This window comes from Rattus norvegicus, chromosome 17 (genome assembly GCF_021556685.1).
Source record: "Rattus norvegicus strain SHRSP/BbbUtx chromosome 17, alternate assembly SHRSP_T2T, whole genome shotgun sequence".
Classification (NCBI taxonomy): Eukaryota; Metazoa; Chordata; class Mammalia; order Rodentia; family Muridae; genus Rattus; species Rattus norvegicus.
In genome coordinates, this window is record NC_141550.1 from 29,762,944 (window position 1) to 29,776,592 (window position 13,649).

The following is a 13,649-nucleotide window of genomic DNA, read 5'->3' on the forward strand; positions in this document are numbered from 1 at the left end:
TGCCGTAGTTTAGACAGTGGTGGGTGCGGTAGTTTAGACAGTGGTGGGTGCGGTAGTTTAGACAGTGGTGGGTGCCGTAGTTTAGACAGTGGTGGGTGCCGTAGTTTAGACAGCGGTGGGTGCGGTAGTTTAGAACGTGGTGGGTGCCGTAGTTTAGACCGTGGTGGGTGCCGTAGTTTAGACAGTGACGGGTGCCGTAGTTTAGACAGATGAAGTAGTTTAATTAGTCTAACTTGACAGTGTTTTCCTTGATTGTTAATTTTTCTAAATACCAGTGAGCATTGCCCCAACTCTGATGGTTCTATATTTTAATCAGAGTTTACTATTTATTCAATTTTTATTTTTAATATTACCCCCAAATGCTCAGGAGATGATTGAAAGCTTTCAGTAGAGGGACTAACTTCTGTTCAGGTTGCTTAATCTCTCTTCCTAGTTCACAAAGTCTAGTATTCAGGTTTGGAAATGAGATGGGACTGTGGTCTTCCACTACTCTCCCTCTGCTACAGACAAGAAAACTAAAACCCCAAGCACTCCTGAGACCACAGCACAGCTCAGAATCGTGTTTGCTCCTGTGAGTGTGAGTGTGTCTCAGCCTGTCAAACCAGCTGGCCTAGAACTCACTATGTAGATAGATAAGGCTTTGAACTCACAGAGATACCCTTGCTTCTGCCTCCTAATTGCTACCATTAATGGTGTTTACCACCACACACCACTTGTATTTTATTTTGATTCTTATCATAATATTTCTCTGTGGTGGCCAAAAATAAAATTTCTAAAAATATACAAAATACAAAGAAAAGATTTAAGTTAAAAAAAAAACAAAAAAACAAAAAAATGGGGGTAAAGGGGTTGTTATTCAGTACAAAAGGCTCTGTATTGGATTCCCAAAACCATTTTTAAAAAATCCGTCTTAGGATGATGGATGGGGTAGGGTGGGAGGATCTTGGCGATATTGTTCAAAGGATACACAGTAGCAGATACGTACTGCTGTAACATCCAATGTACAGTGTCATTATATATACTGAAATGTATCTAAGAACTTTGGCAATTGACTAGATTATACCTTTACCTGGATGGGACCTTTATGACTATTGGTTTCACTAAAGCAGCAGTCTTATGTACATGTGTGTATATACATATCATACTAATGTATTGCCTACCTCAAATATGCATCATAAAACTAATTGGAGAAAAATTACTCATTTCATCATTCAGATGTAAACCAGTGCTAGCATTTGCTCTCCATAACTTAAATCTCATGGTCATGACTGCTGAAACCAGAGGCTCTTTCAAAGTTGTGTTATCGTAGTAAACATAGATGTGATGACAGTTGTCTCGCACCCAAACCTAGAACACTGATGCCGGAATAGTATATAGGACGGTAGCCATCAGGTTTTTCTGGAGCCTTCTTCTTAGGAGGTGGTAAAGGTTCCTGGCCAACCACTGAAGAGATTCCGTAGGCTTTAACTGAGCTCACAAACAAACACTGTAGTGAACAAGGGGCTCACATCCAACCCTATTAAGGTACCCGTCACCATGCCGTCTGTCTGTGATGGATACTGGTCTTAAATACAGCTAGGGCTAAACATGCTAGTAGATTCTCTGTCAGCAAATGCACTGCTTCTGTGTGAGTTTTAAATGTGCTCAAATAAGTGTTTACATGCTCACCGTGTGTGGATACTCTGTTAATACACATTACACATTGCACATTTTATACAATACACAGCAGCCCTATGAGGTCCTACTAGGTTTACAGGTAGAGGAACCTGTCACAGGAAGGGTAAGGAACTATCCTACAGCCTTTAACCAGTCTGTTGTTAGAGTCTCCGCCCTTAACGGCAGCCACCATTCTATCTCTGCAAATAAGAATTGCAGTAACTACTCATTGTCAAGTTCATCTGTACCTGTTAGCTATGGCTGACCTTCTTAGTTTTCTGAGTATATTCTTGAAGTTATGGGATGTGTATGTGTATGTATAATATATGTATATTATATGTATAATATAATATATATGTATATATATATTTTTTCCAATACAGAGTTACTCTGTATAATGGTCCTGGCTGTGTTAGAACTAGTTTTGTAGACCAAGCTGACCTCAAACTCACAGAGATCCACCAACCTCTTCCTTCTGAATGCTGGGATTAAAGGCATGTGCCACCATGCCTGGCAGAGTACATTTTATTGACCAAGGGCTCTGGGGTGAAAAGAAAAGTGATACTAATGAGTATTTTATATTTTCATTTGTATGCTGCATACTTTATATGTTCTCACAAATATGCATTAAAATAAAAACTATGTCTTACTATTGGAAATTAAATCTAAGCATTTGTCTACTTCTATCAATGATTCTCTTTCAAAAATATTTTTATTCATCTGAACACATAAAAACAGATTGTTGTGTTGGCTTACACCTGTAATCCTAGCACTTAGAAAACTGAGGCAGGAAGACGGCATGAGTCTGACTAAACGTGCTTGTCATCTCAATCCCAATACTGAAACTGGCTGTGGATCTGAAGAAGGCAGGAGACCACTAGGGCAAAATCAGGACAAATGGAAGGTTGAGAAAACAATTTTGTAACTATCCCAATAAAAGATGGTCATTCCAAAATATTATTAAAGTATGTCCATAAAGCAATAGATTAAGAACCAGTGTAAAAATGGGCAGTGAGGAGAAATAGCACACAGGAAATAGTGGCTCTTTAAACTCTGAAAGAACATTAAAAATCGCCTGCCCTCTAGGGGCCACGCTAGATAGCTCGGCCAGTGAAAGTACTTGCTGTAAGTATAAAAACCGTCTTATAGTTTCTATTGTTGTGATGAAACACCATGCCAAAAGCAAGGTGGGGAGGAAAGGGTTTATTCAGTAGCTTACACTTCACATTATGGTCCATCACTGGAGGAAGTCAGGAGAGGGCTGGAACCTGGACGCAGGAGCTGATGCAGAGACCATGGAGGAGTACTGCTTACTGGATTGCTCTTCATGGCTTGCTCAGCCTGCTTTCTTATACTACCCAATGCCATCAGCCAAGAGATAGCACCACTCTCCATGGGATTAGGCCTGCCACATCAAACATTAATCAAAAGATTACCCTACAGGCTTGCCTACAGGCTAATCTTATGAGAGCACTTTTCAAATACAGTTCTATCTCCTGAGGAACCTCTAGATTGTATCAAGTTGACATAAAACTAGCCAGCACAGTGGCCCACATTCAATTCCTAGGATACACATAGCAGAAAGAGAAAAACAACTCCGACAAATTGACCTCTGGCTTCCTATATGCATGTACATGCATGTGCTCCCATGCACACATACACATATAAATAAGTAAATGAGACTTTGTAATGCAAAGAGAGGCTGGGTGTAATGGTACTTAGGTCTAATCCTGTATTTGGGAAGAAGAGGGACTAGACCATCAAGCATTCAAAGTCACATAGCAAGTCAAGCCTGGACTACATGAGATCCTCTCCCATACCCTTCCTCATCCCTCCCTCCAAAAGGCCAGCTGGGAATGGCAGCTCAGGCCTATAATCCCAGCATTCTTCTGGAAGGCTGAGTCAAAAGAGCTGTTCTAAGGCTGAGACCAGCCTGTGCTACACAGCAAGACTCTATCCAAACATTTTTGTTGTTTCTTTTGTTTTTCAAGACAGGGTTTCTCTGTGTAGTCCTAGAACTCACACTGTAGACCAAGCTGGCCTCAAACTCACAGAGTTTGGCTTGCCTCTACCTCTGTAGTGCTGGGATTAAAGAAGTATGCCACCACCATCTGGCTCAAAAGTGTTTTTATTGAAAGGGAAAGATAAGCCACAGACCAGTAAAAATCCTTCCCATGATCCTTCATTGTAACCTGTGTTCATAAGGAACTTTTTGCAGTACAAAAACAAAAAAGACAAAAAAATTTAACTTTAAAAATAGTGGGAAACATGTGAGCAGTTATTTCACCAAGATGCTGTACCTGTGGCTGTTTAGTATACAAAGGCATCATTAATCATGAAGGATATATAAACTAAAACCATGCGGCACCACTATGCATGTAGTGATGTGATTAGGCTACAAGAACTTTTCCTAGTGAGGCCGAATAAAGACGTGGACCAGGTGGGGCTCTCCTACCTCAGTGGGAAATGTTGATGGCACAGCGACTCTATTCACAACTACTTTCTTGAGAGAATAAGTCTGAAAGGGATTTTTTTTCTGCTTCATTGAGGTGATATTGACCAGTGGGAACTATATTATATGAAACAAGCCTATGGTTGTGACTGGCCCTACAGATAATGGCCACAGCACTGTAAACGTTAGTAAGGGCACTAACTGGCATCTAGGTCAACGAATGATGACACGTACACACAGTGAGAGCGGCAATAGTGAGGAAGAGGATATCGGTATGCAGTAGAGCTTGAGTGATAGGAACAAGAAGCAGAGGTCTGTTGTGTATAGGATCCCGTGTGTGTAACATTCTAGAAACTGGACAAACAGCAGGGACAGAGATGCAGAGTGTGGTAGATGGTACATGGGGATGGTACAAGGAAAAGATTGCCCACAGAGGTTAGAAAGGTAGTAAATTCCTTCTCTATTGAAATCGTTAATGGCTACATAATTTACATGTTTGTAAAAGTCCGTTGATAACACACTACAAGGGAATTGTGTGTGGTATGCATAGTATACCACGTAATTTCAATTTAAATATCCTCACCGATTAGGAATTCTAAACTGGACATAGTGGTACACTGTAATGCCTCCAGTCAAGAGGGTGAGGCATGAGATGGTTAAGTTCTAGGCCACAATGGGCTACCAACTCTCAAATACAAACATGCAAATTGGGAGATTAAAACCAAATAGTAATTTTTAAATGCTTTTTCTTTCTTCCCCCATACCAACTAGGCAACATTTCATACTCCATTCAGCCACCTCGGCCAGAGCCCGGAAGCCTGTTCCTCTTACACGTTTCCGAAGATGATGGGCTCAGCAAAGGTAACTTAGAAAAACCTTTAAATATAGGTGTTGCCGAGGCAAACCTGTATTCTGTCTTCTTTCCCTCCCACAAGCTTTTAGGATGACTACTTGTCCTGTGACAAGGAGGAACCAGGCTAAGGGGCGATCTGAGATAAGGGAAGGGTCAAGACGTTCTCTGCAATTCCTAATGCAGGGACAATGTCTGGCAGCTGGTGACTGAGAGCTGGAGCACCGATCCCAGCACGAGACCTTGGCCTGCACAGCTGTGTGCCATTATTTGAAAGGAATTAGGAAGTGTCCTCATGTGTTATCACTTCAGAGCCGATGAGCATCATTCACTGAGAGGACATGGTGACATTTTCTCTTTAGGGGCCATGTGAAGGACCAGAAGTTACCAACTCTTAACAACTACATGAAGTCATAGTCACTGTGACCCCCTGTCACAGCTTTTCTGTGTGTGTTGAGACTCCCAAGGTGGCCCTCTGGCTGCTCAGATCAGCTCTGTATTTGTGCAAACCTGGCCATCTGTCCTCTGTGGATGGAGTGACTCAACAGACACTAAGACAGGACTGCAGAGGAAGGACAGAGAGAAGGGCTTAGTAGGCACTGGTTTCCATCTCAGCATGGTAGGAGAGCCTGCTAGATTTTGTTGTGACAGCCCCTATGCATTTGATATGCATATGTATATGCATATATGAATATGTATACATATGTATACACATCCACTTCTTTAACCTCATCGTGCTGCCGTCACAGAGACTGAGTTATTAATCAACTAAGCTTTGAAAAGTTGAGCAGAACCAGCTCTTCAAACTTAGAGCATTTGGAATTTGTTCATGTTTTTGGAAGAGAAAATGCAACTATAGAAAGAACATTTGCTCATAGTCCTTGGTTTTTCTAGAACTGCAATATAAGCCATCCCCAGTCATCCCTGAATCCCTTCATTCACACAGAAGTAAGTTGAGTATCTATACAGATGAAGATATTCAAAGATCAACCTTTGGGACTGCCAAAGGGAACCAAATTTTGAATGCTTCCAAAGGTTGACCCAGTGAATGCAACACTTCTGCTTCGCCTCCCTTTGTCTTCATTTTCAATGTTTAATAGCTCCTGGAGTTCAGGTATGTCTACTCTGGGCTTGCCTTTCTTGCTGCTTCAATTCAGTCCCTAACAGAATTAGCTGCCCTCCTACCCTTCAAGAGGCAGACCCTCACCCAGTGAGGCCATCAACTTCCCCATTCCTGCAAAAGACAAGCAACCCAGGAGCCATGAGGACATCTGTGTCTCCAGACCCTCAGCTGTTGTAAAGTTGAACCAAGCCTTTGTCATGCTAAGGTCCCATCTTGCTTTGCCTTGCAGGCAGCTGAGATGCTTCTCTTTGGGAAGAAACTCACAGCAAGAGAAGCTTGGGCTCAAGGCCTTGTCACTGAAGTTTTCCCTGAAAGCACTTTTGAGACAGAAGTCTGGACCAGGCTGAAAACATATGCGAAGCTCCCGCCAAACGTTAGTATTGGGGTTTTATTTTGGGGAACCAGGAAAACGATTTCCAAAGGGGAAAATGTGCCTCAGGAGGGCACATCCTAAAGAAAAAAGACCTTATCTCTAGTTGGCTTAAAGCACATCTAGATTTGGGGTTTAAAATTACTATTATGTTGGGAATTTGATTTTTTTCCCAAAAGAACTTACCAGATAGATATTTCATTCTATGCTACAAAGGCAAAAAGGAATTCCTTCATGAGGATGACCCCAGGGGGTGCCAGGAGACACCCAGCTCTTATACTTTGGAATTCAGGGGAGGTGAGGAGTCTGGCTGTATTTAGGAGCCTCTCTCTATAGCAGTTCCGTTTCCGTATGTGGCAGCTAGCAACTGATTGTTCTTACATTCTTGCTGCTGCGTGTGTGATCCTGGAACCAGGAGTTTTGGATTTCATATGGGGCTGTTTAGAAGGTACAATAACAGACCTCCCACACATACTATGGTCATCTCTGTGCACATTAAAGGTGTTCTGTTTCACATTGTCTTAGTAAAGTCTAGCAGGATCAGTCTATTACAGTGGAAGACAAGAGTAGACTAATCCTTTTCCTATTGGGATAATATATTGTTGGTTTTGTTCCATCAGTCCATGAGAATTTCCAAAGAGTTAATCAGGAAGAATGAGAAAGAAAAGCTCCATGCAGTTAACGAGGAGGAGTGCACTACTTTACGAGCAAGGTGGCTGTCAGAGGAGTGCATCAACGCAATCATGAGCTTTGTTACCAGAAAGCCAAAGCTGTGAAGTCCACGACAATGGCAAGACTCCTCACAAGAAGGACAGACTGTGAGTTCCAGTTCCAAGGACTTGAATGGCACATACTTCTCTGAGCCTTTTCCTGGATTAACTTAGCAACTATGATGAGATTGCTTCACAGCACTGATAAATAGAACTTTTCATAAATCAAGCCTTAAGAATTCATGTCTGGGGCTGGAAAGATGGCTCAGTGGTTAAGAGCACTAACTGCTCTTCTAGAGGTCCAGAGTTCAAATCCCAGCAACCACATGGTGGCTCGCAACCACATGGTGGCTCGCAACCATCTGTAATGAGATCTGATGCCTTCTTCTGGTGTGTCTGAAGACAGCTACAGTGTACTTACATATAATAAATATTAAAAAGATTTTAAACAAAAGAATCCATGTCTGTTTTTGGCAATAGAAAGTCTTACATCTCTTGTCATAAATGGGTGCTGTCTTAAACCCTTGGGCAGTGTACTTGGGGACCTGTTTTGAAACATGCTAACATCATATCCCTGACACCATGGTCGCAGTTTATCATCCACAGGTGGTGACTAAGCAAATTGGACCAAACATCAACAGTCTTTGGATTACCAAAGGAATTCTGAGTTGCATTTTCCTTTCCAACTGTCTGACAGAGATGCAAAACAAATTGTCTTCATTTCTACTTGTCTTAGTTTGGGTTTCTTTTGCTGTGAAAAGACACCATGACCAAGGCAACTCTTATAAAGAAAAGCATTTACTTGGCGGTGACTTATAGTTTAGTCCATTATCATCGTGGTGGGAAGCATGGCAGTATGCAGGCAGACTGGTGCTAGGGAGGTCACTGAGAATTCCACATGTGGATCAGTAGAGAGGAGAGAGAGAGAAGGGGGGAGATCCTCAAAACCCTTTCCCAGTGATACATTTCCTCTTAACAAGGTCAGACCTACTCCGAGAAGGCCACACGTTAATAATGCTACTCTTTGGTGACCTGACATTCAAATCTGTGAACCTATGGAGGCTGTTCTTATTCAAACCTTCATACCACTCATCTCCACACACATACACACACCAAGCAAATTTACTCAAATTCATACTAGTCAGAAAGGGGGCAGGGAGTTTTTGCGTTGGAAACAATGTTCCTCATTCTTTAGCATGATGTTTTGCAAGGCACCTGCTAGCTGCCCTGACTATTCTGACTTTCCATTGGAATTAATGCCATCCATGTCATTTGGCAAGGCCTTTAATGATCTAGTTGAAGCTTAAAAGATCTGAATAGAGTATTTTGCATGTTAAAATATTGTTATTTTTTTCTCTCAACAATTAGTTTCCTGGTAGCTAATATGTTAAAACCTGCAAGCATTTTAAGTCTTAACTGTTTAATCCCAATAATGTTACTCCGGGGTGTTCTGTTTTATAGGGTGGGGACAGAAGTAACCATTGATGTTTATTGACAAATTACTAGTGTCTGATGCCCAGCGTATTTTATCCCTTGAAAATGATGCCAGAGATTAACAATGAGATTGAGGCTGGGTTTTCACACATTCAGATCCTAAGACAGAGAGTAGAGATTTTCTAGACTGAAATGCCTGTGAAGTGCGAGAAGTAAATAAGAAGCCAGGCAGAGTTCAGTACACCCCAGAAGCCAACTATTGTCCAAACCTCCGATTTGCTGTTACCTTTCACATCAGAACACCTTGGCCAGCCCAAACTGAGGTATGTGCAAGGATCTCACCATGCAACAGATCTCAGGCTAGAGATTTACTCATACTCAGAGAGCGAGCGAGAGCGAGAGCGAGAGAGAGAGAGAGAGAGAGAGAGAGACCAAGAAACTAGGAGACAAAAGAGAGCCATCTGGGAAGACAAGGCCCCTTTGGAGGGTGGACAACTAATGATTATATAGCTTCTGCTGCTGAGTCCCTGAGAGCAGGCTGAGGCAACACCTGACATCTAACATTTCACTACAGCCAAAAAATCTCTGTACAAATTATGGAAAGAAACTATATGAGGATCCTTAAATTAAGAGTGTCTTATGAGGGGCTGGAGAGGTAGCTAAGTGATGAATACTGGCTGCTTTTCCAGAGGACCCAGGTTCAGTTCCTAGCACCCACAGTGGCTCACAACCATTTTGAAATTATAGTTCCAGCAGATCAAATGTACCTTTTGCCTTTTTGTGCACCAGGAAACCCTGTAGTAGCACAAAATATGTTTAAAATAAAAATAAAGAAGTGGATCAGGAAAAGGCACCTCATGCAGAGAAGCAGTTCTCAGTGGCTGTTAGAGACAATAACGCTGGCACCACTTGAGTAAGAGCTACTTGCCTCAAAGGCAGAACTCTATTCTGGTGGGCGCTGTGGTAGCTATGATGTGGCCAGCTAAACACAAGTCAAAAAAAAGGAAATAATAAGAACAACATTCTCTCTGTCCAGGTAAAGGAGTCCCTGATGATTAAAGTATGGGTGAGAAAGAAAGGATGTTCTAGACTGAAAGGTCGTGGAAGAGCACTGGCTGTTCTTCCAGAGGACCCAGGTTCAATTCCCAGCAGCCATGTGACAGCTCACACATGTCTGTAACTTCAGTTCCAGGGCATTCAAGCAGTCACACAGGTGATTCACAGACATTCAGGTAGGCTTAACATCTATACACATACACACACACAAAAAAAAATGGATCTACTTTTTCTAAAGAACTGTCCTTAATTCTGTGCTTGAATTGTCAAGTCTCAGGTTGTGTAGCAAAGGCTTGGAAAATCAAAGTGGGATTGTCACTACCACTCAAGGAAATCAAGAATGAGCTAGTTCTCTGAATCAAGACAGGTTGGTTACTTGCTAAAACAATCCTCCAAGTGAGTGTAACAGGCCCAAGGCTGTGCGATGTTGTAGTCACAGAGTAGAAGACATGGTGCAGACTCATTTGGTGTGTGGAAGTTTGACTTTTCTCAATGAAAAGGAAGAGGTATGTCAATCCCGAGATTACCAAGGGGTCAGAATTGTCACACAGACCAAAGCAGCAGATCCTCTAACTGTTCCAGAAAGTCAGGAAAAACTATGTGTGAAATTTCAGCTGATTAAAAATAAAGTCAAGTAGAAAAATTTTAAACAGAAAATTTTGTCAAGTGTAACTTTAAACAGAGAGAGAGAGAAAGAAAGAGAAAGAGAGAGAGAGAGAGAGAGAGAGAGAGAGAGAGAGAGAGAGAAGAGACAGGCAGGTAGGCAGGTAGACAGACAGGCAGACATATATAATATAGTAATGTGGTGGCTTACTGTTTGTCTACTTGACTATAAGGAGTTAACCAAAACCCAACCTGCTGGGTATAACTGTGAGTGGTTTTTCTTGATTGGATCATTCAAGACCCACCCTAAATCTGGGCCACACCTCCTAGTGGCAGCCTATATAAAGGACAGAAGGAAGCTCTTGCTCTTTGCCTGCTTGTCCTCTCCTGCTGGCAAGTTCATCCCTTCACTAGAACTCGACCCCTGTTCTTCATCATATACTGAAGAATGTCCGAGGTGTCCAGTCTAAACCTAAAGCTACTGCATTCTTGGACTTTCTGTCAGGAGATAGCTATTGTGGAAACAGTTGGGACTATTACCAAGCGGTCGGAATTGTCACACAGACCAAAGCAGCAAATAGTTGGACTATTACCAAGCGGTCGGAATTGTCACACAGACCAAAGCAGCAGATAGTTGGAATAGTCTGTAAGCCACTCTAATAAGTTCACATGTGTTTTTCTTTTATTCTATCAGTTTTGTTCCTCTAGAGAACCCCAGCTAATAAAATAATCTGCCACATACCTTTCTCAAACATCTTCAGTGCTGTTTGTCCCCACCTCTGCCCTATCCTTCCATCTCTACGATCCCCACCCCCACCTCTATCCCCATCCCCTCCCCCACCCCATCCTCATCCCATCTAAACTTTCCTATGAATTGTCCTCTTTCTCCTATTATACAATTTTAAGGTTTTGAAAGTGAAGACAAATTTATTACAGGGAAGATCTTTTAAATTTTTACAGCATATTTTTTTTAATTTTTAGTAGAAATAGAGCACTAGAGGAGAATTGCAAGCTTTCTTATGGAATGTAGTTGTTTTCCCCTAAAAGTGTAAAGTTACTGGTGGTTGTTGTCACTAGGTGACAGTAGAGGGACTTCTGACTGACTCTGGAAGGTTTGGGGAAAGGGAGACAAATTACTGAACAGATGAGCAGGAGAGACTGTCTCCCAAGGCTGCCTTTCCTCCGTGTTCAGGAAGGATGGTTTGAAGGCTGGTGGGCTCCTGTGTGTTCTCACAGCAGCTGTATTTCTGCCCCTCAGGCATTAATTAGGATTCACTTCTTTCTGTTCAGACTGCTGGATATACCAAGCTCCTTGTCCTCAACTTTTATATTATGCCTCAAAAAAGTCATATGAAAAAGTTGTCCCTAGAAGTCCACAGGGAAATAAACACAGAAGCCCACATAGATACCAATTCAACTCCATTATAGAAAATGGAGCAGTGTTTACATAGAACCTATCTATGTCATCCTATGTATCTTAAATAGTCCATGCATTGGCTATAATACCACGTGTGTGTGTGTGTGTGTGTGTGTGTGTGTGTGTGTGTGTGTGTGTGAGAGAGAGAGAGAGAGAGAGAGAGAGAGAGAGAGAGATACTTCTATATACATATATATGTATACACACGCACATTCACTTATACATAAAATACAAATATTAGATAGACTGTATTGGTGAGGGACTAATGAAGAGAAAAGTACATACATGTTTAGTACAGGTTCGGTTTTGATTTCACAAATGTTTTTGATCTGTGGTTGGTTGGATCCACAGGTACAGACCCATGAGATGGAAATAACCCAGTTGGTCTTTATTTACTGTCTTTGGAAATGATGCACTAGTGGCCAGTTAGGGATGTTTCCAGGGCAGGGAAGGGCGAATAATAGACAAAAGGCAACCGAAGTCCCTTCTGGACCTAGGATGCCTGCCACACTCCCTCCAGTAGAGTCTGTGACTGGGCGAAACCCGGCACACTCACTCGAGGTGACGACTTGAAGGAACTCAGTCTCCTGGAGGGGTTGGCTGTGCTCTCAGAAGGATACATGCTTCACATGTCATGGCTGCCATGCTTGGAACATCTTTTCTTGCTATCTCATTTCTACCCTTTGTACTTTTGCTCAGGGCACATTCTGCTCTACTATTCTCCCATGGACGAAGAAAGATTACAGAAAGTGCAACAGAGATAACAACTGACCCTATTTTGGATTTGGCCTTTCTGTGGGCAAATGTCACCATTTATCCTATGGAATAGGGACTTTTGACTAAGCTACAGCAGTAAGAATTGTTACTAGAACCCCCTGTAAAGACATATAGCCCTAAAAAGTGGGGATGGGGGGCTGGAGAAATGGCTCAGCAGTTAAGAGTACTGACTGCTCTTCCAGAGGTCCTGAGTTCAATTCCCAGCAACCACATGGTGGCTCACAACCATCTGTAATGAGATCTGGTGTGTCTGAAGACAGCTACAGTGTATTCCTATACATTAAATAAATAAATAAATCTTTTTTTAAAAAAGTGGGGATGGTTAGACAGGAAATTAATCTAGTCACTCACTCTTATGAGTTTCCTTAATAAGACCCTGAAATCTCTAAAAAGAGGGGGCTTTGTGGCATTCCTAAGAAATTCATGGATGGCAGATGGCAATGGCTTATAGCAGGGAGATGGTGGTTTCCCCCCTGTAAGCAGGATGGGGCCACAGCATGCTCCCCTTGATCCCTTGCCATATACAGGAGTTTATGATGGTTCTGGGAATCAATGGATCAATCACAATGGAGAAAAGGTATCATATTAGTCACTCCCATTTATGGAGAAATTGGCACAATCATGACCCCCATGGTGTTTATTATTTAATGAGAATAAAGATAGTATCATTACACAGTTACAATAGTCCCTAAGTAGAGTTAGTGTTAGAATTAAATATATTAGAAGAAATTAGAAAGAAGCCTATATACTATGAATCTGATTTGTCAGCTCACAAAGCAAAAAGAAGAAGGTTACTGTAAAATTTCATAATTAACTGCTGACCACAAGTACCACTGAGTGACTTGCCAACTTGGCTACTGTCTCAAACATTAGAGATAACACCAGGCAGATTCACATGTGCCTTGCAAATGAATGGTTTACTGATGGCTTAGAGTTGGGACCAATTTATGAATATCTAATAACATTGTAAAACTGTTCCTGAGAACTTTTGTCCCTCCTGTTCCTGTGTATATGCAGCACTGCTTTGTGATTATAAAAGTCTGATGCTTGAGTAGTAAAATTGCACTCAGATCCAAGATCACCTTGCGTCTATGTCTGTTCTTCATTGGCTGACTCCTTGCCCACCTGAAACCAGTCCCCCTGGGTTGCCTCAGATGCCATTGTTTATAAACACAGCCATTGCAGTCGCCAGGCCCCTCCA

The 13,649-nt window shown here is 41.9% G+C and overlaps 1 protein-coding gene and 1 long non-coding RNA gene across 7 annotated transcripts in view; one reads left to right on the top strand and one right to left on the bottom strand.

Moving 5' to 3' along the window:
- Positions 1–7,615, top strand: part of Eci2 (enoyl-CoA delta isomerase 2) — a 35,797-nt gene extending 28,182 nt beyond the window's left edge. For 5 of the 6 annotated variants that reach the window (XM_087590027.1, XM_087590030.1, XM_087590026.1 and 2 more), the window contains exons 8-10: positions 4,880–4,969; positions 6,311–6,454; positions 7,072–7,615. In XM_087590027.1, coding sequence (XP_087446153.1) covers positions 4,880–4,969; positions 6,311–6,454; positions 7,072–7,227 — 390 coding nt within the window. In that variant the 3' untranslated portion in view covers positions 7,228–7,615. 6 annotated transcript variants of the gene reach the window in all.
- Positions 1–13,649, bottom strand: part of LOC148000097 (uncharacterized) — a 110,607-nt gene that overhangs the window by 74,079 nt on the left and 22,879 nt on the right. The gene's annotated exons all lie outside the window — the stretch shown is intronic.